This window comes from Suillus fuscotomentosus, assembly GCF_016647785.1.
Source record: "Suillus fuscotomentosus strain FC203 chromosome Unknown F5891scaffold_49, whole genome shotgun sequence".
NCBI classification, from domain to species: Eukaryota; Fungi; Basidiomycota; class Agaricomycetes; order Boletales; family Suillaceae; genus Suillus; species Suillus fuscotomentosus.
The window spans coordinates 354,843-379,751 of record NW_024539561.1 but is presented as its reverse complement, the minus strand read 5'-3'; the positions used below and the strand labels follow the sequence as shown (position 1 = coordinate 379,751).

Below are 24,909 nucleotides of genomic sequence, written 5' to 3'. Positions count from 1 at the left end.
TTCTAGGGTCGCCGTGGAAGAAATATGGGGGTCCGAAAAGGCGTATGATACGGCAAAGTTGGAAAAGTATTTTATTTAGGTTTGCTTCAGGATGAGGCGACCAAATCTCGCGACCGCGTGGTACGTACGTTTGGCCAGAGTCAGTGTTACTTGAATACGTTGTCTTTATCTGATTATGATGCTATGTTTCGCGCTGAATATTCTTCCTTGTGTTATTTTTGCCGCTTGCAGTAAGTACCCGGGTCCATGTTATCGCGGTAGCGAGTCGGACATTCAATTACGCGCTTCTTGTCACCATTGAGTTGATGACATCACAACAGACCTCACCCGGGCCAGTGCGAAGAGACCGCCCGATTGCGTACCCAACACCGTGCCCATGTCGAATTGCATAGGCCCTCGAGCAAGCCATCTCAAGAACTTGAACCTGTTGAACAACCAGAAATGCGTCAAACCTCCTTGAACAAGCCCCATGATCGCATCACATGTATTCATGTTTTGCCTACCAATGGCGATCGGTCCCCGGTTCCAACCGACAATAAACACTGATCAGAAAAAAAATCGTACGTTTGCACCAGGAGCTCAAATTCGGTGCGAGTTCAGCGCTCAGCGTTCAACGTCCGACATTTATTAAATATTACTTTCTCCTCATGTTTGGCGCGCGCCGCCACTGACCGGAACGGTGACTCTCCGGCGAGTCCGGAGGTTTGGACAGGCCGAATTGAACCTTCTAGCTCACTGCGGCATTCTGAGATCATATCATGATGACACAGTAGAGATAGAGCCACGAACCGTTGGGCCAACGTGCGTTACGATCGAATATTAGTACGTCAGTTTATGTTGCCTACCAATCGACTCACCTGGATCGCACCGCATTCTTCGCCTTGCAAACTTATCACCATGCCCTTCACAGTAAGAGCATTGTTCGACCTCACTGGCTACTAGTGGGGTACGACTTTCCCTTCGCGGTACTAGTAATTCATGTGATTAGTAGCTTAGGATTTCTTGGGCTGTCGGCAGCCTACCGTGTGGCGTTGCGTACGAGCGACGTTGCGAAAAACACCTTGTTCTATGCATTGCTAGGCCTACTGGCTGGTACACAGCGCAGGTTGTGTCATCTTCATATCGTAAGGGACGGAGCATTTGATACCACGGAACCGATTAGCGTCGACACCATGTGCGTTCTCCAGAGTAAGCACGCGATCACTTATGAAAGGTGAGCTTGAACAAATCCGGGTCAGTGCCCATAAGACTTTGCATTCATGGATGACTCCTGCCAGACTGGCTGTTGAACATCTTGGACCTTCATCCATTAACATAACTCAGAGAACGGCGGCATGGGCGATGTAAGGTGAAGAGATAGAGCCCTGTCGTTTCTAACTTCGCCTGATGAAATGTCCAAGGGTGTACTGTAAGCCCGCTATCCATCAACTACTATATACTGCCTATTTACAGGAGTCAAATGAAAATCCCGGAACGCATAGGATTTGTCGATAGTTCGAGTGAAGGAAAAAGTGCACCGTATTCTGCTAGCTGTCCATCCGTTGTCACCACTCCACCACTAAAGATCAGGCTCTCCAGGCGACACTGCGACCGTGTCAAGAACGCCTTAAAATATGCCATTGGCCTGTAATGCGAGCCTCGAATGCACGCAGATTGGGGAGTGTGATGGCTTCGAATTTATTGATCGAGTTCACATGTAAATTCCCAGATATGCGAAAGGTTTGAAGTTTAGGATGGACGAATGCTTTTGGGGTCTGGATTGCCGTGAATTTTCCAACTATCGTCAAGGACGAGAGATTGGGATACCGACGGAGCAACTGGGAAAAAGGGATTTGGGCCATCTAGGATGAGCTCGAGATTTGTGAGACCATGAGAGGGGTTTGAAGGAACATAACATGTGGACGGTAAGCGCCACGTTCATTATCTCGAGACTGCACATGCTGGGCGGCAATTGTCCGATAGATTCGGAACAGCGAGCACAAGATAAAAACCGTGTATAACGAACTCATCTAGTCCGCCGAAGTCTGCCGCCGCCAGTGGACAGCAGGTACGAGAGAATGTCCTAACAATCAGCGACGATACCTGATTGACATATGGCCCGAGCAGGCTTTGTAGCTCCGTCAAGTTATTGTCATAGCATTCGAGTGTCAATGACAGCTGACGTCCTCGTGATCGCTTGAGGCAGGAGTCATAGCACAAAAATCTCTTCCGCCAGTCACCGTACCCGGCATTGAATTGTAGCCTGCGCCATAGATCCGGCATGTCCATAGCAACCTCCCGCCATCGTCGACATACTGTGGTTAATACTAAATAGCATGGGAGCCCGACGCGGTACAGGCTTCCAGTTTCCTTCTGGGATGCAGTACAGGAAAATCTGGGCGAGGATTTCCATGGGCAAGCGCGATGAATAATTTTTGGACCGCGCAATCGTGAACTGCATTTCGTTACGTTGCCGGCGACGATAGTTGACACCGTTTTGGCTTGAGACCTCTTGCCCGACTACATCCGACAGTGACAGCTGAAGTGGATGATTATTAGTATATTCAGACGCCAACACCCCCAAAACAGAGCACTTACAATATTCTGCAGGGTACTAATGGTACTTGAGATGGCTGATAAATTGGCGTTTGTTTGCATATCGACACGAATGAGTTTGAGATTGAGATCAGAAGTGGAGAGTAATTTTGAGGTTTCGTCAACCGTCGCATCCTATTTAAATTGCAACGTCTCGCAAACCACATGTCCACGACGTCCACACCTTGCTATTGTAGTGGCTCATAGCAGGTCTTAGGTAAAATACCAACCATCCATGTTGCAAAGGGAGTCAATGGGAACGTTTGTGAAATCTGTGGGAGGGTGACATCGCTCGCCGGTAGCCTTCGACGCACTTAGGCCATCCGAGACCTTTTCTTTTCATGTGGACGACAATTGAGGGTTATAGAATTTATCGAGTTGTGCGCCCCCATTGTCACTTGTTACGGACACTGCTTACGAACGCTTACGACTTCAGTTGTATTCGGTTCCCAGAAAGCGCCTGAGTCAAAGCTCCGTCTAGCTCGGGTCGATGACATGATCTCATCGGGCTCAGGATGGGACGCAGCCAGATCGGATCCGCTGGGAGGGTAGGACAATTGCTTACGGATTTGATCATGCCCAATGACTCGATAGTTAGTTTCACGCGATGAACAGGAGCAAACAATGGGATGATGATTAAAAGATTGGTAGTACGAAACAAGGAAACTATAGAGTACTGACAAACGAAATCTTCGTAGAACTAAAGGGGGCGGCGGGTGGGTGAAAGAGGTTGTCTGTTCCAGTGAGGAGTAATACTAGCAGGTGCGACGATCTCGACATCGCGTAAGAAACGGGTGAGGAGAAAGAATGGCGCCGCCGCATGATGCCGGGATATTCCGGCAGGCTGCATATCCCGGTACCTGTCTCATCAGTGAGGAAAGTACTAGAAGACTACATCACGGTTTCTTACGCCGCCCCTGTCGGCGGCCTGCCGTGTGGTGTTGCGTATGAGCGATTGTTGATGCGAAAAACCTTGTTTTACGCATTGCTAAGCCTACTGGTGCACAGCACAGGCTGTGTCATAAATTTAATATGACTTTGATCGCAAAGTTGGTACATCTCACTGGGTTTGTCATGACCATCACCTGTCTCTTGACGCTGTTCTACATGGAATAGAACATTCGAAGGGCCGACCAACCAAGCTTCAATCCTTCTGACAGTTTTCGCTGCCGCCATCTTTGACATGTTTACGACCGCTGGTACAACGGCGTGAATGATTTGTTCTTAAAAAATCCCAACATCTCTCTGGATGTTTTTTTTATAGCTCGACACTGGTATCGTTGGTCTCCCTGTTTGAAGCAGGGCCTAATCCCGCTGATGAAACGATGGATATACTGGCCTTCTCTGTTCCTCCGAGTTGGTACGTCAAAGTTTCTTGTAATGAATATATCAACTTACTTGGTTCCAACGTTTTCCTCCTCGTGCTGGCTAGGCCGTCCGATTCACTTCAGCTGTAACGATGAGTCAGTTCAATTGAGGCATGATACTGAACATCGCAACAAACGTATCCCGCTGGTAAGTCCGGATGACGACGGGTGTGTTTTTGAATTGTTGACAATGCCCCCGTAGCTAATGCACGTGCCACGTCAGGTGACTCGACGGAAGGTTTTGCGGCAGCGTGTTGATCATATTAGGACAAAAATGACGACGGAGTCAGGTTCACGGCAATCCGTGCCAAGGCATTCGTCCTGCAGTGTGTCTATTTGATATGTCCTTCGTTGCATGCATTTTTTGTACTGTGTACTTGCACAGGAGGCATCTCCCATTCTACCGTTGCGCCGTTCCCCCTGTGGTCTCTGGCACTTAGCCCGATAGTCACCTACGCATCAGGGATCGTTACTATATCAATTTTATGTCTCCACAATGTAAGCACGGACATCCGGCGGCTCGGTGGCATGAGTAAATAACGGTTGATATTCGGAGTGAAAACCAGATTCGACAGATATCAGTAATAAAGCCCTACAAATTTAAAGTCTGCATTCTGCTGGCAAGGAACTATGCTATTCATAGGCACAGACTACGAGAACTGGCATGCAAAAGCAAGCAGCGTGCTCTCCCCAGGCATATCGTTCGAGATCTCATCACCTCACACGAATCATGCGTCTCTCCTTCGTCTGGATCCTTGGTACCAGTCTGCATTGCTGTCTCGTCTATGCCTGTCAGTGAAGATGACATTGCATGCCCCATGCTTTGCGACTCATTCATAGACTGCTGCCTTGGACGTGACTGTCTGTCGATATACATACCTAGCAGTGTAAGCATGAGTAGGTTTCTTTGCAGAATTGCCCCACTGACCTGCTTCGTAGGAACAAGTTATAAATGTGTGTCGAATAGTGGAGTATGAAGAGTTTGCTCTGCAGAAGATTTATCCATGTTGACTGTCCTGATAGCGTCGTTTTGGGACCGCCTACACAGGATGAGGCAAGCCTGAGCAGCACGTCGCAATCGTACTAGTACCAGTAGTGTATGATGGGTACTGTTCTGTGTTTCAAAGTGGATAACCTTGAATCATTAGATCATAAATTAGCCCAAAGGCAATATTTTCAGTTAGGCGTTTTCATTTGAAGGACAAGAAATGAGAGATTGATGAATTTTGATGGCGGTTATAACGATGGTCTCTAACTTATCGTCCCATACACCGCGAGCCCAACCTACACGACCACCTCTCCGCTCACGCACCCCATGAACAGCGCATCTACACTACCGCCTGTCTTCTCATCCAGCCATGCATCGAACTCCTCAAATAGTTTCATCGCTTGATGTCCATCCGCGTCAGCTTTTTTTGCGGGCCACATGCGCTTCTCCTGGATCCCAATGAAGTCCACCCTCAACCCATCCACATCAGACGATCTGGATGCGCATTCGGGGGCGGCCACTTGATCGTCATGTCCACCGTCCATACGTCAGTCCCGTAGAATGATGCTTCTTTGATGTGGTGTCGTGCAAATTCCTCCGGTGGGTTGTTATCTAGCGTCCACTCTAGTACATGCGCATCGAATGCAATCACTGCAAGAAGAATTTGGTCTACGTGACATCAAGGTGACCCAGCATATATATATAAACTCACCAGTCCACATTATCCCCGGGTGATCGATCTTTAATGTCATAGTCCTGGTTCCCTTACTCTCATCGAAGGTATCATTGACAGCTGAAACCGTGAACTGCTCTTCTGGCGGCCAAGGTGCATCATACGCGGGGTCGAGCGGGAGGTCAATCTTGTACGGTGAGAGGAACTGCGTGACGTTCAACGAAGATGCCGTATTCGATCGCAAATTAATAAACCATACGTCAGCATCCCCATAAATGTCGGCTGAATGTTTTTAAGTCTCACCGCTGAAAATGGATACAACGTATCCCAATCACTGTTCCAGTCATCCATGACAATAGCCTTGGGAGGCATCCCAGATGCGCCGAAGTGTGCCGTGATGTCATGCACCAAATCGTCAAACCCAGGCGCGCCATCTGCCGCTGCGATATGGAGGTGCTGCTCCCGTGTGTTCAACTAGATCGTTCGCGCTCAGTTTCTTTCACAACCCGCAGAGAAACTAGCACTCACGTCTTCCTTATGAAGGACAAACAGCCTCTTTTGATGATCTCTATCAAACACCTCCTTCCTGGCAAACACTGCCATCACTACGCCCACTACAAGGAGTAAAATCGTGACTGCTTTACGCAGAACAGGCAGATCAAATCGGTGAACGAATGGCATAGTGAAATTAAGTGTGTAAGAACCCAAGATCGCCACAATGGAAGCGATGATGTATTCTGCTGGAGCCTCAGAGCCAATACGCCCAGTCTGTGAAAAATGTATGAGAAGGGAGGTCCACGGAAACATAAATCACTTGCCAGCGGTACGAACACAACCAAAGTCGCAGAAGCCAGTTGAGTCCCCGTCAACAGTGGGATGGTCTGGCCCAGAGCATATGTCCACAGGCTTACCGAACCGTCATTGGCCTCCGAATTATCCACCTTATTGCGCCCATCCTCCGCTCCTTTCACATCCCCATCTCGCTTTTCTGCTGCATGCATCATTTCTATTCCAGCATCATTGTCGGAGGACGCGCTCAAGTAGTAGGTCACACGATCGACAAGTAAGGCCCCAAATGTCGAGAGTGCACTAAGGAAGAACACCGCACTTGATCCAACACCAGCGAACTGGCCCGCTACGGCCAGGAACGCATAGGCAAGGAGTTGTGCATGCAAGATGGCTTTTTCAGGGACTGGGGCCAATGACAGTTGAGTTATGAGTGCTCCTGCGTGGATAAGTTTGTGTGAGTCATGACGCCAGGAAGGCATTGAAACGAAATAGATATAATTCTGGGTGCAAAACACGAAATAAGATCCGAGTCAATTCGAGAATAGGTTGGTGTGGAAAATTATAGCACAAGTCGAAGTAAAATCACGCACCGCACATCGCCGCGGGGCCATACAATATTAACGGCTCAAACTCGCCCTTGAACCAGCTCATTCCCCGGCCCAACACCTGTTGCATCATAAACGCAACGGCGTTCGCTCCAACAAGAGCTCCCAGGCCTCCTAAAACTACAGAAAATAATGCCTTGGCCATCGTTACACCTCTCGCACTGGGCCCGCTAGCGCTTCTGACAAGCACACAACTAGCAATGAAAAGTAGCGAGTACAGCACCTTAGCTGTGCGGAACGAGTAGACAAAGAATACGCCAAGGTATGTAAAGAAGACGGTGCGAGGGCGGCCGTAGCCTGAAGCGAGCCCTGGTAGCGGTGAGGCAGGTGAGGTGAGATGTTCAATGAGCGCAAATGTGTTCTCGGCCATGTGCTGGAGTGAGGGAGACAATGATCAATCACATGATCAGATGTAGGAGGTTAGGATAACAGACCTGTGCAACGCCTGCCTCAATGTTTTCTACCAGATCCTGTACTACATCAGTATATCCCGGTATAGTTTGTCAAGTTGCATACCCCGCGCATGTGGTACAGATAACTGTTACCTACAACTGCCATCTACGTGCAGTTAGCGTTGAAAACTTTACCGACGAAAAGAAGGAAGGTCAGACGTACATCAAGCCCGGTGACGTTCAAGTAGTACTCAAACTGCCGGAAATCAGTGCTTATAGCCGACAGCATGAATATTGGTGTAAGAAATAAGGGGAAGACAAAGAGACATACTCAGAGAGTAGCACGCCCGAGCTAAAGATCTCGTTTGCAAAGATGGTTCCGTATGGTCTGTGTACATTTGCATTGGCACTGAGACCAAAAGAAAAAAAATCAATAACACTGACCGAGGCACATGCGAATACGCCTGAATCATCTCGTGAGACGTCGCCTGGAACAGAAGTTCAGGGCCTGTGGTACCAGCAGCTACAGACTCGTGTCAGGTGCATGAACGAGTGTCCCATATGTGAACAGCTGACCTTCCAAATTGATGACAGCACGGACACTGGAAGAATAATGTAAGGTGAAATGGAACAGGAGTGATAACTATGGGACACACGTGGACGCAATAGGATGCTGGGTCGAGAAAAGGTGAGAACCATCCTGGAGAGACTCCTCCGCATTATTGAACACTGTGGCTGCATTAGCATAGATCCTACTAGTATGACATCGTAGATAGACAAAACTCACGAAATATAACTGCATGCTTTGGCTCCCACCCAGGGGTATCCACCAGCACCCGCACGCACTCGATCATCACGCCAACCGCGAGCGCGTCATCTGCAGCGCCTGGACTAGGAAGGGTACTATCAAGATGTGAGTTGACAAGCACTGCATCAACTTTTCCCTGGTCCGTGCCATCGCTGAGGCGTATGATGATATTACTCAAGTTGACATAATGTTTATACAGCCGCGCAGCCATCATATCGAAGCTATCGAGCACGCCGGGAGGCTGTATAAGACACGGAAGATCATTGGAAGTGATGAAGTAGATGACGTACCGATGACTACCACTGCCCTCTTGCCTCCATACCTCGCATTGGAGCTTACGGCCGGGTTGAGCGGCTACGACACGCTCACACTCCTCTTTGAGCTGGTAAGCCTTCTCTGTCATCCAAGCATCTGCGAGTGCGTGTTCGCGGGTACCAGGCGTGCGGTATCCGATATCCTCTGACAGGTACTTGGCATATTGTAGGATTGTTGCTTCAGAGAGCTGAGGCAAGGAAGTCGTAGGATTATATCTGGTGGTTGGGATTCAGGTTGGGTTCAGCGGAAAAGCAAACATTTGTTAGTCAATATTGATTCGAGTCAAGACATGAAGGAAAAACGCACTGGTCTACGATGGGCGTAGGTAATGCTGCGGAGCGAAAAATAAGCTGACAGGGTTCAAAGTGGGATCGATGACAAGAACACGTACAATACTGGTGCTTCAATGCAAGCCATGGCAATCCAATGAGCAGCGGTACTAGCGCGAGCAGAGACTGTGCTGGCCCCCATTGTCGCGTTCTAACCATGGTGTCCAGATTCTAGGTCAAGTCAACTTGTTCGACCTCACTGTTTAGGCGGTTAGCTGCAAAGCAAAAGGTGCTCAACAAACAGAAATTTTGTGTAGTACTATATGTATCACTACAGTAACATGCGTCGTGACTCAAGCAACTTGGAAATCGTTTCAACAAACAACGAGCGCAAAGTGTATTAAAGTATTATAATAAATAGAACACGTGACCTATTTTGATTGGCTGCTGTCCAACCATACTGGTTTTGGGATTGTGTATGTACATGTCCGGACATGGCTGCTAAGCGGAGTTATATATCATGTACGTGCGGAACTTACCGGACGGCCATACTTGCCTTTAAACAGTCTGTCCAAAGAGATCATGATGAATTCTCAACAGATTGGGTGTCCGCCGAGCCGCATAACCACTACCCCGCTAGTGCACAGCGCTGCAAATCAATGATGTACAGGAACATGCAAGAACCCATCGTAGTAGTTGCTACGACATAGTGAATGAAGTTTAGTGCGCGAAGGACTTAACAGTGCGGTGCCGCAAAAGGCCGCCCACCGTTGTGATTGTGGGCATCCTCCGAATCATACGAAGGGTCGACTAATGTTTGGGCATGCTACGAAAGCACGGCACGAAGGTGTGTCCCCTGCTTAAGTAGCATGGTTGAATTTATCAAGACGATTTGCATTGTAGTACGGATAGTCACTGTTTGTTGCCAAACATTAAACTGTGGAATTTCAAGACCGATTGTGTGATGGCATCGATAGAGTCCCAGGAAGTTCCAGTCTATGTATAGCATGCCGGTCTTTGTGTTGATGCGAAGAAAATCAGTTATATTAACCAGCTAATGATATCTGGTTGTACAACTAGTGTCAAAGACGCTTGAGAAGCTATTTGGGCTTAAAACCCGCCGGGTTTTACGACCCGAAACACCGTTTCGAACCTGTGGAGGAAGTCCAGATGAGCCATGAGGGTGGGTGGGACAACGCAGCTCACGATGCAGGATTGACCGAATCCTGCCCTGGTCGAGAATTGGTGCATCAAGTAGATTCTTATAAGGGTGAAAAATTCAAACACTGCTCTGCTGGCGAGACGCGAGCTGCTAAAAAGGGAGTGGTGGGCAGGTGCGAGTACTCAGTAGACTCGTGACGGTCCAGTCTGACTATGCGTCAATTTGAGATGGTGAGAATTTATTGACGTAGTCAGACTGGTCGAACTCGGAGTGATTTGGCAGGCGAAGCGAGGAGTTTGAAATTTTGCAGATGCCGGTATGCCGATTTGGGTAACAGCGCAAACTCTTTTGTTTGTACCGTGAAAAGTACAGTACTTATTCTTATCCTCTCAAATACAACAGTACATCGCCCCGGAGCACTCTTCATTGATCACTAGGACAATCAAAATGATTACATTTCATGCATTATACCCACCCGTGATGATGTATCAGCAGCCTGAACCTTTGGCTTGGATGGTCAATCCTTCCAGCCTCGACGAGGAAGGAAAAATTCTCGCTGTCCTCAAAATACTTCGTGGATTGCGGATGACAGTCATGGACCTCATGTTGTATTCAATTTCAAAAAGATCCTCCATGGCAACTTGGAGAGAAGGTTTCTTTCGAAGCAAGGCACTTGTGCAATTTCTGAATGTGTTGGACATGGATGAGCGAGTGAGTAAGCAACCTCACACCAGTTTACGACCCCGAAAGGAATGATACGACTCGTGAGGCATCTGAGCTGGAACAATTTCGGATGTTGTGAAAGAAGATCGAGTCGCGAGAAAGCCTCGAGAACTTGCTGGTGTTGTCACTTGTGTCGTTCAAGTTGAGAGGGCCCTCGTAAAGTCCGTTGGTAGATTCTCAATTGTATCTCGAGCAGCGAGTGATAAAGGTCGTACAGAACTCATGGTTGAAATTTCACATAACGTACAGTCTGAGCGAGAGCAGACACATAACTTGTGCTATATGATCGTAACTACCACCGGCACGACCGGCACCTATCAAATTTCGAACTCCTCGCTCCGCCCTGCCACGCCACTCCGAGATCAACCAGCCTGGCTACACCACTTGTGCAACCGTGGTAGTATTAGGCCAGGCTGGTCACGAGCCTAGGGTGCGAGTACAGTATGAAGCAAGAAGGTGGGAAAACAAAAGAACCGCGGACTCAAAATAGATGATACAATTGAATTGAACTTCTATATTTGGCCATCTACGCTCACATAAGCTCAGGTAACTAGGTTCCAATTACCAATGAAAGTTGAAACAAATGAAAACGTCCTTCGAATCCATTCAAACGTCCGAAATTTAAGCAAAGCCCGCAAATTCGTTGGTAATAGGTACGCATAAGTATTCAGATACTTATGTGTCGTACAGACTGACAGCATGGTGTCACCTGACCAGTCTGCTGGCTACCTTCGTCTACGTGTCTGCCGCTGGCTAGTGAGTCTTGGTCGACTACTGCCCTCGCACAGCTAACGGCTTCCAGCTATATATTCCGAAAACCTTCTAGTCACACACTGATCAAGCATTTGATGTGCGTTATATAGGTTTTTGGTGTGCCGGAAGAGCGGTCCCAAAACCGTCAAGGTCTTAAATCGTTCAGTCTAGTTCATAATGTTCATTACACTTGCCTTATACTGTCTCGTGGCATCAGATTATGGCGTTGATATTCAGTTATTTCAGATTGCAGCCGTTGAATGGTGCGTCACTTGTTGTCATATTCTCGATCCGTTTCTGTTTTGATCTAGACCAGCTAACCCGTATTGACTTGTACAAAAGCCAGAACATATCCAACTTCACAATGTGCACTCCTTGTCTTCTTGCGCATCACATCCTGAGTGGTCTGTGGCTCCAGCAACCCGAAGACCCGCCCGTCGACTTCCAACTCTACCACCACAGTCTTATTGCTCATTCTAATCGCGGATATCACAAGTCTGCACATCATTTGTCTATTCCATTGCCTTCGAGCTAATCTCTACATCTGATTTCAGGGTTCAGAATCATAGTTTATCTCATGTTTCCTTACACTGTCCTCGCTGGCTGCCTTTTTTCCTTGTCACATACAGTGTCGGTAGTATCTTCAAGATCCAACTATGATGGCTCGCCGTCTAGCGCGCCCCCGTTCACCATCAAGCCTGTTACTGAACTCGTCGTCGTTAATAAAGTAATCGCGCCTGACGGCTTCGCACGGTCGTGAGTTAATACCCACATGTTCCCCTACCTGTCTTCATCTTCATCCTGTACAGGGCAACGCTTGCAGGAGGGATTTTTCCTGGTCCTCTCATCAAGGCGCAGAAGGTTTGCGCTAGTGTTTAATTAACGTCTGACGCTGATTTTTCGAAGAATGACAACTTTAGCATCAATGTCGTGAACAGGTTACATGACAAAGATATGCCTTTGTCGACGAGTGTAGTATGTGCTTTGCTCTTTTCTCACCTCAAGTTCTCTGATACCCTTCAAAGCATTGGCATGGCATCCAACAAAAGAAGACGAACTGGGCAGATGGCGCATCATTCGTCACTCAGTGTCCGATCCCTCAAAATCGCTCCTTCCTCCACCAATTTAGCGCACCCAACCAGACTGGAACTTTTTGGTTCGTGCCCCTATTTTCTGTGAAGGAGGAAGGCTAAAGTATGTCTTACGATAGGTACCACTCGCATTTTTCCACCCAGTATTGTGGGTGTTCATAACTATCTATGTGACCTATGCTACACAACTTTACATCCAGGTGACGGTCTTAGAGGTCCGCTTGTCATATATGACCCTGAGGATCCCCATCAAGATTTGTATGACATAGATGACGGTTTGTATCTTTCCTTCCATGTTTAGACAGAGCGTTGATCATCTTTGGCATAGAGAACACAGTAATCACGCTTTCCGACTGGTTCGAGTTGTCTTGTCAGCCTTTTGCATTCCAAATCTTATCACTTCCTTCAGGTATCACGATCCTACGCCCAAGTTAAACAAAATTTTCGGCCCCATCACATCCAACTCCACCCTCATCAATGGTCTGGGGCGCTATCCTGGCGGACCCAAATCACCTCTTTCTGTCATCAATGTCGAACAGGGCAAGCGTTACCGGTTCCGCATCATCGGTCTTTCTTGTGATCCATCATATAAATTCACTATCGATGGCCATACCATGACGATTATTGAAGCAGACGGTATCGAAACTGTCCCTGAGACTGTGGATGCTCTTCCAGTGCTCGCTGGCCAACGCTACTCCGTTGTCGTCCACGCGAATCAGCCTGTGGATAATTACTGGGTTCGCGCACCATCCAACTTTGCAAATCAAACGTTTGCAGGTGGCTTGAGTCAAGCCATTCTCAGGTACAATGGCGCGCCAGATGAAGATCCTTCGAGCACTCCTGGACCTTACATCTTGCCATTCAACGAAGGGAAGCTTGCTTCTTTGCTCAGCATCCCCGTCCCCGGTTTCCCCGAGATTGGCAAAGCAGACGTCCACATCAACTTACTTGCCACCACTGTGAATGGTATATTCATGGTCAACAATGTTACGTACCACAACCCTCCGACGCCGGTTCTGTTGCAAATGCTCAGTGGAGCGCAGCATCCGTCAGATTTATTGCCGAGCGGAAGCGTATACGAGCTTCCCTCAAATAAAGTAGTGGAAATCACCTTGCCCTACACAGGTTCACTTTTTGGAGGTACAGTAAGTGCGTCCCAGTATTTCTCACTCTTGTTGCTCACCATCATTATAGCATCCTATCCACCTTCATGGAGTGCGTCGTTCTGCCGTTTGTGTGTGATTCCCCGTTCTAACGCACCCGACAGCACACCTTTGCCGTTGTTAGAACGTCGGGAAATAGCACGCCAAACTTCGTCAACCCAATCTGGAGGGACACAGTTAGTATGGGATCGAAAGGGGACAACGTTACAATACGTTTCGTCACGGACAATTCTGGACCGTGGTTTATCCATTGGTGAGCATGTATTCTCGTTACATTCCATGTTGCGTATCTCATGATGTGTTTACCAGCCACATCGACTTCCATTTGAACCAGTACGTATGCACAGGTAATCTTTGAGCCACGAGCTCATTCCTATGTAGCGGCTTTGCGGCGGTCATGGCCGAAGCTCGGGATCAACTTCCCAGCCTCAACGCAAGTATTCCAGGTATGGGTGCCGCGCTAGTCGTCCCCAGCACACTAAACGGAACTTTCTAGCATCTTGGGCGTCGCTATGTCCTTCAAACCAGACATCTAGTCAAGCACGCCTAGGTTCCTTCAATACTACAATATCACACCTGGGCTCCTTCAATAAGACCACACTCACATGATCTATAAAATCATTGAGCATTCAAATCTCTCAACTCTGACCATTTCTACGCGTTATACCCCTATTTTATTTACCACTTCTGATTCTCGAAAATGTATCGTTATATCCGGGCACCTGTCCTTCACATGACAATGATTTATTGTCACGCGTTTTATCTATGTTTTTATTCCTCCATTTAATAACTCATCTGGATACAAAGCATTGGTTCATCTGCTCATCGTTGGACTGCCGATTCAGACAATTTCCAAAGGTATCTCACTGCGTTCATAAAGAGATTACAAATGCTGCAGTACGACCAATGAGTCCTGACCGGAGACCCCTGTGGTTGCTACGGAAGCTGGCTACTAGCATGCTGTTCTCAAGCCGACAACTTGTGTCAGAAAATGGTTCCGACAAGTATATATCTGGTATGAGGTTCACTGGAGCTCTGATTGGACGAGTAGGGCAGGCTAGTGAGTAAAGGCTATTATTACTTCCCGACCTAACAGCAATATCATATACTCTTGTAGACCAGATCAGGCTAATAACGTCGTCGACTACATAATAATTGGCTAAGGTCCTACCCGACTCCATTTGCGTGAAGCATTTTTCAATGATGTTACCAGGTTTACTAGCCTGGGCTGTGCATATAGAGTATCACACCTTTCTGGCTAGTGACGGCGACGTTGTCCTGTTCGTAATCAAGAGGTTTGCCGTCGCTGTTCCTACTACTACTCGGGCAGGTCAGAAGCAAATTTGCAGCTGACGACAAGCTTAGAGGTGTGCGACTTGTGGTTCGAATCTGCCTCTGGCACATGTGAAGCCCATGCACATTCGCCTTTGTAAACGGTACATGTATACTGTTGCTATGACTTGTACAAAAATTGGTACATATGTACATACTCGTGAGTGTACAATTCTATATAGAAGCAAGACTCTTCCTTCCATTCTGGTCTGGCTAGGCAGGCTAGTACTATTATACACACAACAGCAGAAGTCAAAAACGTTTCGAGTAGGAAAAAAGGAGAAACATGATGCGCGTTCCGCGGGAAATAAAAGCAGCTTCACACAAAGCAAGACAGACAATGATGTAGCTTTCTATAACGGTAGTCATCGCAATGAGAATCGTGCATCGCAGGCAAGAAGTGAAACCGTGTTGCATACAGAAATAGCTGTGGACTTCACAATGGTCCTTGGGAACCAGCTTGACAATTCTGTTCTGCTTGACGATATGCGCATCCTTCCCGAAATAGCGGGCGGACTCGAAGGACCACTGCAGCGGACCGACAATCCAGTTCTGCAGTCCTTCGACGTACTTAGCCACATCCTTGTCGACTTCTTCTCCCCACGAGGGGAGGATAGCAGGGTTTTCTTCGAAGCGTCGTAGGAAGATATTGCATAGCTGGGCGTAGTGGTCAACAGCGCCTTGCAGGTCGAGACCTTGTTTGACCATGAGCACAGCAATTAAATCATGTGTGCTATGGTAAGATTGCTCCATGTTATAGGAATAAATATCCTGTCAGCAGCGACGTCAGTAGTGCCCCAACTTCGATGACAGAATGAGGTATTACATTTGACCAAGAAACGAAATCATTGGTTGCCTCCTCCAGCGCCATGATGACTGGATGCGAGACTACTTCTTCGGGAAGATCAATCTGACAGACGAATTCGACAACGGCAAAGCAAGCCTTGCAGCTGCTCAAGTCGCGCCTCAATTCGATGTAAGATTCAACATCATTGATATGTCCCTTGGCGCGGTTCTCCACCTCCTTGGCCGCAGCGATAAACCACAAGTCCATTGCATGGATAAAGCGCTCTGTGCAGCCAGGGCTGGCAGTCTCCTTAAAGCGACTGAAGAATCTAAAAGCCGTAAGATGATTGAAATGTGTGCGCGATGAGAAAAAAATAGACACACGATTCGCACAACTTTCCACTATATCTTTCCGTCTGGAAGTTGACGGGATCACGGAACGCAGACATGCAGCAGTCGCGTACTCCCCATGCATCATTGACGTCAGACCTTTCGATCTCAAGCCAGTCATCCAATTCCATGACCAGCCATGGAAGTCCGCGCAGACTTTGATATGGAAAGCATCCGCATCAGGGTAACAAGATGAAGCGAAGTAACCTGGGCGCAATATCGTAGTATATTTAGTAACATCAGGTTCTACTAGACGGGCTTCGCTACAAAGCCATTGGTCAGTAGCGCGAGATACCGAATCACAGTGAGGGTTTAGTCGCATGGGGTAGCGGCAATCGCTGAAGAAGTCAGGTAAAATGAACTCTGTGGGCTGGGAGTCAGAACGAGTAACGGTGCAAGTTGCGGTAGAAGCCATGGAGGTTGTTAGATTTGTGTCGTGAATGTCGATGAGTGAATGGAGAGATCAGAGAACCAAGTTATGAGACAGGCTCAGAAACATGCCACCCTTTATACTATGATCTTGCTAGCGGGTATGTCGTGTTGGCTCGGACGATCGCGTGATTTTGGAAATGAGGGTGTAGACTTACCTGTTCTATATGTTACCTACTCGAATTATAGTAGGGTTTGAATCGCGCTTCTCTAGAGTCTAGACAGGGTGAAAACCTAACCGAGCGTCACCTATTCCTGTAGCTTTGATATCACTAACAAAAATATGAGACTCGCGCTATTCGATGTACAGAAGATGAGACTTTTCTCGTTAAGTGTTGTTCGTAATTGTTTCGTATGAGTACTGGATCTCTTCTATAAATATGACGCTTACTTCAAGGATTTTCCCTCTGCATTCCCCTTCCGAAAGTCATTCGTGATAGAAATAGTCAAGATGATCAAATGTCAAACACGAGGACAACGAACTTTGGTACATCTGATCATTGAGATCGACGGACCCATCTACGACCTTGCGTGGGAGGGTAGAATTGGCTTGGTCGGTTCCGCCATAGCTCCGCGGAGACTACCGCTCAGTCATAATGCTAATAGGCATCCAGCACGTCTATCACAGTACCTGCTATAGTAGCACGATGGCCATGAAACACGGCGCTGCTATAGCTGTCGTCCGAATCTGTCTCGTGTGATAACCTAATACCATCGATATCGGTTCCGAGACTCTATGGGTCATCTGCTTGAATGACCCACCGGACCACCGCGCCGCCGCCCAACCGATGGATGCGTTACAGTCACATCAACGTTCAAAAATACGTAGTAAGAATCATATTACTCATCAGAAATGTTCCTTGTCAAACCTGCTTTAGTCGCAAGTTGGCAGAAATGATAAGAACAACTTGAAAGCGTTCTGAGGTAAAAAATAAATTCCGAACTTCATTAGATCTTGGTGAGTGTCACGTACCGCACTAGTGACTCACGTAGCCTATATTGGCTATGCCATTGTGAGTGCATATAATTTAGGTTGAGTAACGTTTGATAGTTGTTGAGCTGTTTGGATTCCATCAATTTCCGTCGTTCTCTGTGCAAGGGCGTCCAGTGACCGATTCTGGGGCCTGAGGCCAATTTTAATCACTCATGACACGTCACGTGGTTTATAATTATACGCGCTGAGACTAGTCGAGATGTTGATCCTCGCTTGACAAGGAACCACCACCGCATCTTACCTGCTCCTTCAATGGAGCCTCACCAAGGACACAGAATGACCCTATTTTCTAAACCACGCCATAATCAACCTGACGATAGTAACGGTCAAAAGCCTCTGTTCATGACTCCACAACCTGGACACACTGAAAAAAAAATAGCAGTCCCAGCATTTAGCAACAGCTCACAACGAACATTTACACACACACGGAGCTCCAATTTTGCAGAGAATGCGGCCTCCAGAAATCTGGCTGAATCTAGCCTCCATTTTCCCAGTTTCAAGTTCAACACGACAACTTCCCGCCTGGAGTCGCACAGCCCAAGTTCTCAGCGCTCACCTTCCTTCTATGACACAAATAGCGGACTATCAGCAAAGGTATGCCGCATATAATCTTACGTTGGTTCTGAAATTATGCTGTGTCATTACAGCGTCCCAAAGTGGAGATAAAGAAAGAGGACCACGGTGATTATATGCGCCTGAATTGCTATCATTTAATATCATTTAATATCATTTTTCCAGACATTGATGGACACAAGAAGTTTACGATGCCCGGAAAGCAACTTTTACAACATTTTCCTGCAGAATATCGATACCCCCCATTAAAGACGACCACAGAAGAGATCGGTTCTCAAGCAAGTTTAGGTGTCCTTGGGAGTGATATGACTGAAGAGGACCTCATCATCACAAAAATGGCTAGCAGTAATCGTCGAGCGAATGTTGAGCTAGTGAGACTGGTACGCTGACCCTCTTCAGTTTTCTATATCACAACGTCCATCAACATCATTATAGCGGGAACATAACGCCGAACTCGAATCCCAGCTTAGTATCAAGACTGAACTCGTCGCCGATCTCTCACGACAGAATACGGAGTTGTCTCGTCAGGCGTCGGACGCCTCTCATCAGAACTCAGAATTATCTCGACGAATCGCCCAACTTAAATCGACAACCAAGGAAGCGATTGACAAGGCTAACAGGAGGTTTCTAAATATTTTGTGCATCCGTTTTCCATCCGCTGATCTCATGCAGTTGCGTCGAACTCAGAGATTCTTATGAGGCGCTCCGAATTCAATTTCAAGCATCATCTACCTTGGTGAACGATGCCCGAAAAACAATGGAAAGCCTTGAGGAGCTTCGGGACGCCGCTCGCACCGGCCTCCAAGGTCAGTTCACTCTCCGATTTATCATCTTTGTTCGCCGGGTTGTGACTCAGAATAATTAAAGTATTCCTCGACGATACTGGGCATCTACCCAATGTGGGCCAGACAAGGACAGTTGTGAACGAGCTACAGGCTGAGCTTACTCGGAGTGAGTCACATCTTCCCATGGGAAATCAGTACGGCACATTATGTGTGCAGCTCAACAGGTGGCCGATCTCCTGCGTGAAAAATTGCAAAATATGGGTTCTGAGCTGATAGATTCCCGGGCGCGCGTTGCGGAACTGGAGGAGCATTTTGGGAACGATAGAAAGTTAATTGCCTCAACAACATCGGACCTTGAGCGAACCTGTAAGTTGGGTCCTTGTCATCTTGATGAATAGCGATTCTCATGGCCATCCAGCCGAGCGCGTTGTAGATATTGCTGAGTACCTGAAGCTCCAGAAGCATGAAACAATTGACGCTCTCAGCAAACTGGCGCAAGCGGAGGATCGGCTGGCTCACAGCCAGTCACGGTAATGAATACATCTGATGGTCATATGATATTTTGTCTAATTCTGGATGACAGCTTGCAAGAACGCGAGGCGATGGTACATTCCATGCGGCAAGAGATGGAATCTATGAGACAGGAGTATGATTCTGCGTTTCTGGCAATTCAGCTGCTGGTAACACAATATTCGTAGGATTTCCGAGTTTGAAGAAGCTATGCATGACGGTAAAGCGCAAACTCGGATCGTGCAGAACACTGTAACGTTTCAGGAACAACACATAAAGGACCTAGAGGAGAGGTGGATTTTGCTAAATTTTATCGATAATGCCTGCTGAATCTTGACATTCAGGTTACAAAAGGCCGAGACGGAGTTAGTACATGCTCACAATAGATCGCAAGACCTTGAATCTCGCTTGGAAGCCTCGAACGATATTGAGAAAACTCTGGTTCAGCAGAATGCGCGCCTCACCTCCGAAGGCGAATCTATCAGGGAGCGACTCCAGATTGCTGAAGCGGGACAGGCAGATATCCGGAATCTAGAAAGGGAGGTATCAGCACGGAGTGCGAGGCTTGTGTCGGAACGCGATACACTCCTTGACAAACTTCAAATTGCACATGGGCAGCTGGCAGATGCGAATCGAGAGGAGGAAAGCTACCGCGAAAGGCAGTTCACGCACTCTCCTCATAACGAAATCTTTGACCATTACAATTAGATTTGCAGAAACGCGAACGTCGCTGAAGGTTAGCCTCGTGTCATCCAGTCATTTCATGTTTACCTTGTCCCAGGTTCTTCAGGAACGTTTCGACGACCAGTCCGTTACTCTCAGGCTCACCAAGGAATGTGTCGGCGAAGCTCAGGTAATCCCGCGCTTTCTTGGCCCCACCCTGAGCTGAGCTCACTTGTCTACAGGACCGTCTGCAATCCACAAATAACACAATTTTGGTAGCGTGTACTCCGGTGTCATGTCCACCAGCATATTTATTGCGTGACATAGGCTCTGAACGAAAAGCTGGCGGAATCTGTCAGCCGCGTCAGTGTTGTGGAGGAACGCGAACGCTCATTGCAGCGTAGACTCGACGAAGCCATCGTCGCCACAACCGCCGAACGGGACTTGATTGGCAGCCTTCGGAAGGAACTTTTAGACTGCCAGATAGACCTCTCCCGGCAGCAGGGCATTCAACGAGCCACAGAGCAAATTGCAGAACAACGCGTTCGCGATGCTGAACGACGAATCGAAGAGTTAAACTCTAAAACAGACTCTCAGCGTGGCGAGCTGGGCCAGAAGCAACAAGTCATATCCGAACTGACCCAGCGCCTGGCTATTGCCGAAACTCCTTCTGATCTGCACGAACAAGAGCTCCTTGTTCTGAAAACGCGCATTCGCGACCTTGAACAATCCGAAACGCAACTTCTCCAAAGATCGACGAACATCACCGTCCGACATGAACAAAATGACCTGGTAAGACGAGTATAATTATTCGATGACTGTTTATCTCGTTCGCTTTAGAATGACAACGAGTGGACGTTGGTCCAGAACCTTGCCAAAAATGCCACAGAAGTCTTTGAGCGCGAGCTAGCAGAAAAGAACAATGATATTCGAAGGGTTGGTGTTCTCTTCTTCTGATTTGTCACTGATCTCCTTTGGTTTTCAGAGAGACAACCTCATCAAGCAACATGAAGCTCGCATCATGCAATTAGAAGCAAGCCTAGCCCGTCGCATTAGGGAAGTTGTAAGGAACACGCCCTTGATAAACAATGTGCAGCTGACCTTGATTTTTCGCAGCCACAAGTCGGAAGCTCAAGGCACGATAAGCAAGATGAAACTTTCTGGAACGAGCCCCCATCCGGACCCGGGGACCCACAGAATTCCGGTGCATTGCCATGCTAGGAAAATTAGACTTAGCTAAAATATTTCACAGGTGTGCATGGGGCAACGAACCATTTAATTGTCAAAGAACCTCGACGTGCCGACCACATTCCACTCGCGAACAGTGACTCCGAAATTGAAGACGAGAAGGACCTCGCAATGCGGCAAGTGAAGCGGACGATCTCTGTCGATGATGAAGAGTTGACCAGACCGGCAAGGCGACCGGTAAGTACTCCAGCCGTGCCGTACCGATTATCAACGGGCAACCTGACCGCAAAAGAAAAATTCAAAATATCCGGAAATGGAGAAGACAGCGGACAAGGTTGGTGTTTTCTCTCATCGCCTGTCGTCATCATACCTCGAGTCGGTGCTAGGTCCCAGGTCCATCAAAGAAGAAGACGAACAAGCGACAGAATCGGTAGTTGGCAGTGATGGGCTACGTTGCCTCTGTTTAAGGTTCAGCGAATGTGTATGGGCTGGTCCAGTCTGCTGATTGTGTCAGCGTCATTATCGTGTACTAGTAGTATTTGTCTTCCAGAGAGACGCGTGACCTTTTCGCGTGGTATCAGGACTCTGCAGCATAGTGTATGCAATGCATACAACACATGGCATTCAAGAAATTAGCAATGATACAAGACGTCAGTGGTATAAACGGTAGATACACTTTCGATGCGATTGTCGTCGGTGAAGTTGAACAAAAATCAACGTGGTGGATGAGGGGACCTTATGGATGCAGGGCTAATAAGTAGACAGTGGAGTAGCAGTCCAAGAAATGCAAAACGAGAAAATAGGTATACATATATGCACAAGAATCGGAACCAAAACGTCCGAGATTACCCGCTAGTCCGGAAGGCGTAACATATCGCCTTCGAAGATGATGTCACCACGGTCTTGTAAAGCGGCCGCCGCTTTGACGACTTCGGCTGTGTCAAAGTCCTCGTGTTTGTCTGCAGGTATGGCAGAGTTTAAGTAGGTCAACAGGGAAGATATGGTCATGTCATCCGTGCTGTCATAAGTGGTCATAAATAGATATGCGATTGACGAAAAAATGAAATCCATCCTGACAGCAGGGCTCAGCCATCAGCATCATCATTTGGAAATATCAAAGTCAGGCGACTAAGAGTAACGTACCGGCCAGGAACGGTGGTCAAGTCAGCAAAACTAAGCGCAAGACGGCGGTTCAGGCGGCTCGTCGACCCGGAGGCTTCCGTTGGCGCCTGAAGGTCGCTTCCCTTTGGGCGGATAGAGCGGACGGTTTGTGATGATCTCTTGCTGGTGGAAGCATTATCAGGAACAACCCAAGCGGGGCCAGTGCGGTTGCTTCCATTGTCTAATCGTTGTTTCTTTGTAGTGTGAAGAGACCGAAAATCCGAAAACCTGGCCTTGCGCTTGTCATCCATGGGGAGTTCCTGGGTGTCGTGCGGTTCCTCTGATTCTAGTTCATCTTCGGCAGACGCATCATCATCTGACAAGCTTCCGTCGTCAGGATGGGTTGTGCCACCTTTGGCTCTAATTTCTGCAACTTCTGCAGCTTTCTGAGCTCGCCTCTGACTGAAAGAGCAACGCAGTTGGTGTCAGTGTGAGATGCGGGAGAAAGCAGATATGGTTAGAATGGTGGAAATACTCACTGTCGAGCTAAACACTTTCCCCGATGCTGTATCCATGGATACGCGCAGTATGAACTATCTTGCCGAAGCTGAACCCACTTCCTGCAAAGAGAACAGAATACTCTGTTCGGCTCAACCTCTTCAACTAGAGGATCGGCCTTGAGAGTTGCAGCTCGTTGTTCGGCATTTCGTCGACGAGATTCATGAGCTGGAAAATTGGTGGGTGTCAAATCCTTGAATGATGAAGACGGCGAGCACGGTGTTGCCGGTGGTATGGGAGTTTTTCCGTGGACTGGTGAGCCTGAAGGACGTCTTGAAGTTGCAGACACATGTTGGCTATCTCGGGCTGCTGTGTCAGATTTCGGTGGCCTTGAAAAAAAAATAGGAATGAGAAAACGAAGTAAAACATCAGATTGAGAGGCTCAACTGAGACGATGAAGCTTCCGCTTGAGCTGCGGAAGACTGTGCAGCACCCTTTTGACAGGACGATCTGTGGTGTAACCACTTTTGGACTGCCTGCATATGGTTTTCGGGGCTGACTTGGATCCAACGGTCGCAAGTATTGCACAGTACCCGCTCGGCATCAAACTTGCGGACGTCCGGGTCTTTGGAGAGCAATGAATTTCTCTCTTCGAGGGCACAACCATTCTTGTTGTTACTGGGGATGCGTGAGTGGCGAAATGATAAGAAAGGGTATGGATTCGCTCACATCTTTTTTGACAAGCAACTCTTGCGGTGAGCATCCCAAGGGATGGAGCAATACGTGGAATTAGGACGGAGTCGGATCCACTTGTCGCACGATGCACATAATACGCGATATGCCTCGAACTGTGCGACGTAAGGATCCGCCCTAAGGTAGTCAATGCGTTCCTCTTCAGTGCGCTTAGCGCGCCGCCGTTTGGCAGGAGGGTTGGCAAGGGCCTCTGCCGTACTTTCCGGAGTATAAATGACAGGTTCTGGCACGGCCTGAGTTGTGTTGGCACTGCCGGGACAGATTAGAAACAAAGACATGATTGATCAAGGCGACATCGATACCATTGCTGGCGATGGGCGTCCCAGTGTTTCAGGGTAAATCCGCCGGTTGCTTCGTCACGAAAGGAGACACCCTCACTGCAGACTTCACACATGACACGACCGGTTTCATACTCGCCTTTTGGAACGGCGACTGAGTCGTCTACACTCTCGCCTTCAGCGTCAGCGGAATCTCCTCGTTCTGGAGGGGTTTTCCGCTTTCGGGAATTTCTGTAGAATAATTGGTGATGAAAGGGATCATAGGATCGAATAAAATCGTACGGAGATGAATCATGAGGGAGGTCTCGAGGAGGAGAGGTATCTGACCTGATGTTATCAATTAGCAGGTGAAATAAATGAGGGCTGGGAAGGGGAAAGAAATACTTGATGTCATCTATGTCCATATCCTCCGACATTGAAGGAATAGTGGAGGATTCGAAAGAGAGGAGGCAGGAGATGGGGAGAGGGATTAGGTATGATATTGGGGGCGTTCGGGAAGGGTTAATATGTGTAAGCTGCTGTTCGGGTGCCAAAACGTATTTACAGAGAAAATATATGTCACAGATCCGGCACTTCCAGAAACATAACAACATTTCATTTCCCACGGAGGGGGAAAAACATCGAAAAAGGTTTTGTACCTGAATAAATTAACCTCGACGAACAGGTGATTCTGCTTCCTGTCCGACTCGGTGTCAAATATATTATGACATAGGATTGAGACTTAAAGTAGACTGTCATCTCTTCGGTATAGCGTGGCAAGTGACTAGTGACTATTGTTCTAGCGTTTTACTAGTGCAGTGCCATGACACGCGTTTCCATCAAAAGTACTTTGTTCTTCATCACGATTGAAACCCCAACTCCGCTGTTCTATCGATCGCTTGGTTGTCATTCATCATCGATGCGATTCTCTCGGTTATGATGTCGGAGCTAAACGCTGCATTGCAATGGGATGTCGCT

The 24,909-nt window shown here is 47.9% G+C and overlaps 7 protein-coding genes across 7 annotated transcripts; 3 read left to right on the top strand and 4 right to left on the bottom strand.

The window, feature by feature from the left end:
* Positions 1-2,009: 2,009 nt before the first annotated feature.
* F5891DRAFT_982949 (uncharacterized protein) lies at positions 2,010-2,637 on the bottom strand (the record flags this gene model as incomplete). The annotated part of the gene is made up of 3 exons (XM_041377276.1): positions 2,010-2,062; positions 2,296-2,518; positions 2,578-2,637. 3 exons carry the CDS (start codon positions 2,635-2,637, stop codon positions 2,010-2,012), a joined length of 336 nt encoding a protein of 111 aa, XP_041222738.1.
* A 760-nt stretch (positions 2,638-3,397) lies between these two features.
* Positions 3,398-4,481, top strand: F5891DRAFT_1174844 (uncharacterized protein; the record flags this gene model as incomplete). Its single annotated transcript, XM_041365685.1, has 7 exons — positions 3,398-3,574; positions 3,625-3,641; positions 3,691-3,783; positions 3,839-3,934; positions 4,026-4,089; positions 4,165-4,267; positions 4,327-4,481. 7 exons carry the CDS (start codon positions 3,398-3,400, stop codon positions 4,479-4,481), a joined length of 705 nt encoding a protein of 234 aa, XP_041222737.1.
* A 564-nt stretch (positions 4,482-5,045) lies between these two features.
* On the bottom strand, positions 5,046-9,152 carry F5891DRAFT_1050672 (uncharacterized protein). Its single transcript, XM_041362453.1, has 17 exons — positions 8,903-9,152; positions 8,818-8,842; positions 8,487-8,726; positions 8,176-8,417; positions 8,043-8,117; positions 7,833-7,911; positions 7,720-7,776; positions 7,612-7,660; positions 7,513-7,554; positions 7,431-7,466; positions 6,982-7,369; positions 6,421-6,827; positions 6,131-6,370; positions 5,906-6,076; positions 5,642-5,807; positions 5,451-5,580; positions 5,046-5,424 (listed from the first exon to the last, which is right to left on the bottom strand). The coding sequence occupies exons 1-17, from the start codon at positions 8,997-8,999 to the stop codon at positions 5,226-5,228; spliced, it is 2,643 nt and encodes an 880-aa protein (XP_041222736.1). The 5' UTR covers positions 9,000-9,152; the 3' UTR covers positions 5,046-5,225.
* A 2,580-nt stretch (positions 9,153-11,732) lies between these two features.
* Positions 11,733-14,413, top strand: F5891DRAFT_548385 (laccase). Its single transcript, XM_041372206.1, has 14 exons — positions 11,733-11,913; positions 11,973-12,174; positions 12,228-12,279; positions 12,325-12,393; positions 12,444-12,574; positions 12,629-12,657; positions 12,710-12,784; positions 12,838-12,865; positions 12,919-13,654; positions 13,704-13,724; positions 13,777-13,925; positions 13,982-14,005; positions 14,054-14,118; positions 14,169-14,413. The coding sequence occupies exons 2-14, from the start codon at positions 11,996-11,998 to the stop codon at positions 14,279-14,281; spliced, it is 1,671 nt and encodes a 556-aa protein (XP_041222735.1). The 5' UTR covers positions 11,733-11,913; positions 11,973-11,995; the 3' UTR covers positions 14,282-14,413.
* A 712-nt stretch (positions 14,414-15,125) lies between these two features.
* On the bottom strand, positions 15,126-16,595 carry F5891DRAFT_1130036 (isoprenoid synthase domain-containing protein; the record flags this gene model as incomplete). The annotated part of the gene is made up of 5 exons (XM_041364474.1): positions 15,126-15,232; positions 15,445-15,775; positions 15,831-16,119; positions 16,175-16,279; positions 16,315-16,595. 5 exons carry the CDS (start codon positions 16,593-16,595, stop codon positions 15,126-15,128), a joined length of 1,113 nt encoding a protein of 370 aa, XP_041222734.1.
* A 1,284-nt stretch (positions 16,596-17,879) lies between these two features.
* F5891DRAFT_982944 (uncharacterized protein) lies at positions 17,880-21,756 on the top strand (the record flags this gene model as incomplete). The annotated part of the gene is made up of 19 exons (XM_041377275.1): positions 17,880-18,197; positions 18,251-18,284; positions 18,342-18,556; positions 18,612-18,799; positions 18,849-18,982; positions 19,044-19,127; positions 19,178-19,327; positions 19,380-19,491; positions 19,545-19,607; positions 19,660-19,764; positions 19,816-20,133; positions 20,180-20,207; positions 20,253-20,324; positions 20,462-20,926; positions 20,975-21,070; positions 21,120-21,197; positions 21,251-21,338; positions 21,387-21,559; positions 21,709-21,756. The coding sequence occupies 19 exons, from the start codon at positions 17,880-17,882 to the stop codon at positions 21,754-21,756; spliced, it is 2,769 nt and encodes a 922-aa protein (XP_041222733.1).
* Positions 21,757-21,932: 176 nt separating this feature from the next.
* F5891DRAFT_548303 (uncharacterized protein) lies at positions 21,933-24,543 on the bottom strand. The gene is made up of 6 exons (XM_041372205.1): positions 23,977-24,543; positions 23,651-23,923; positions 23,369-23,599; positions 22,963-23,310; positions 22,466-22,885; positions 21,933-22,394 (listed from the first exon to the last, which is right to left on the bottom strand). The coding sequence occupies exons 1-6, from the start codon at positions 24,366-24,368 to the stop codon at positions 22,175-22,177; spliced, it is 1,884 nt and encodes a 627-aa protein (XP_041222732.1). The 5' UTR covers positions 24,369-24,543; the 3' UTR covers positions 21,933-22,174.
* Between the last annotated feature and the right edge of the window lie 366 nt (positions 24,544-24,909).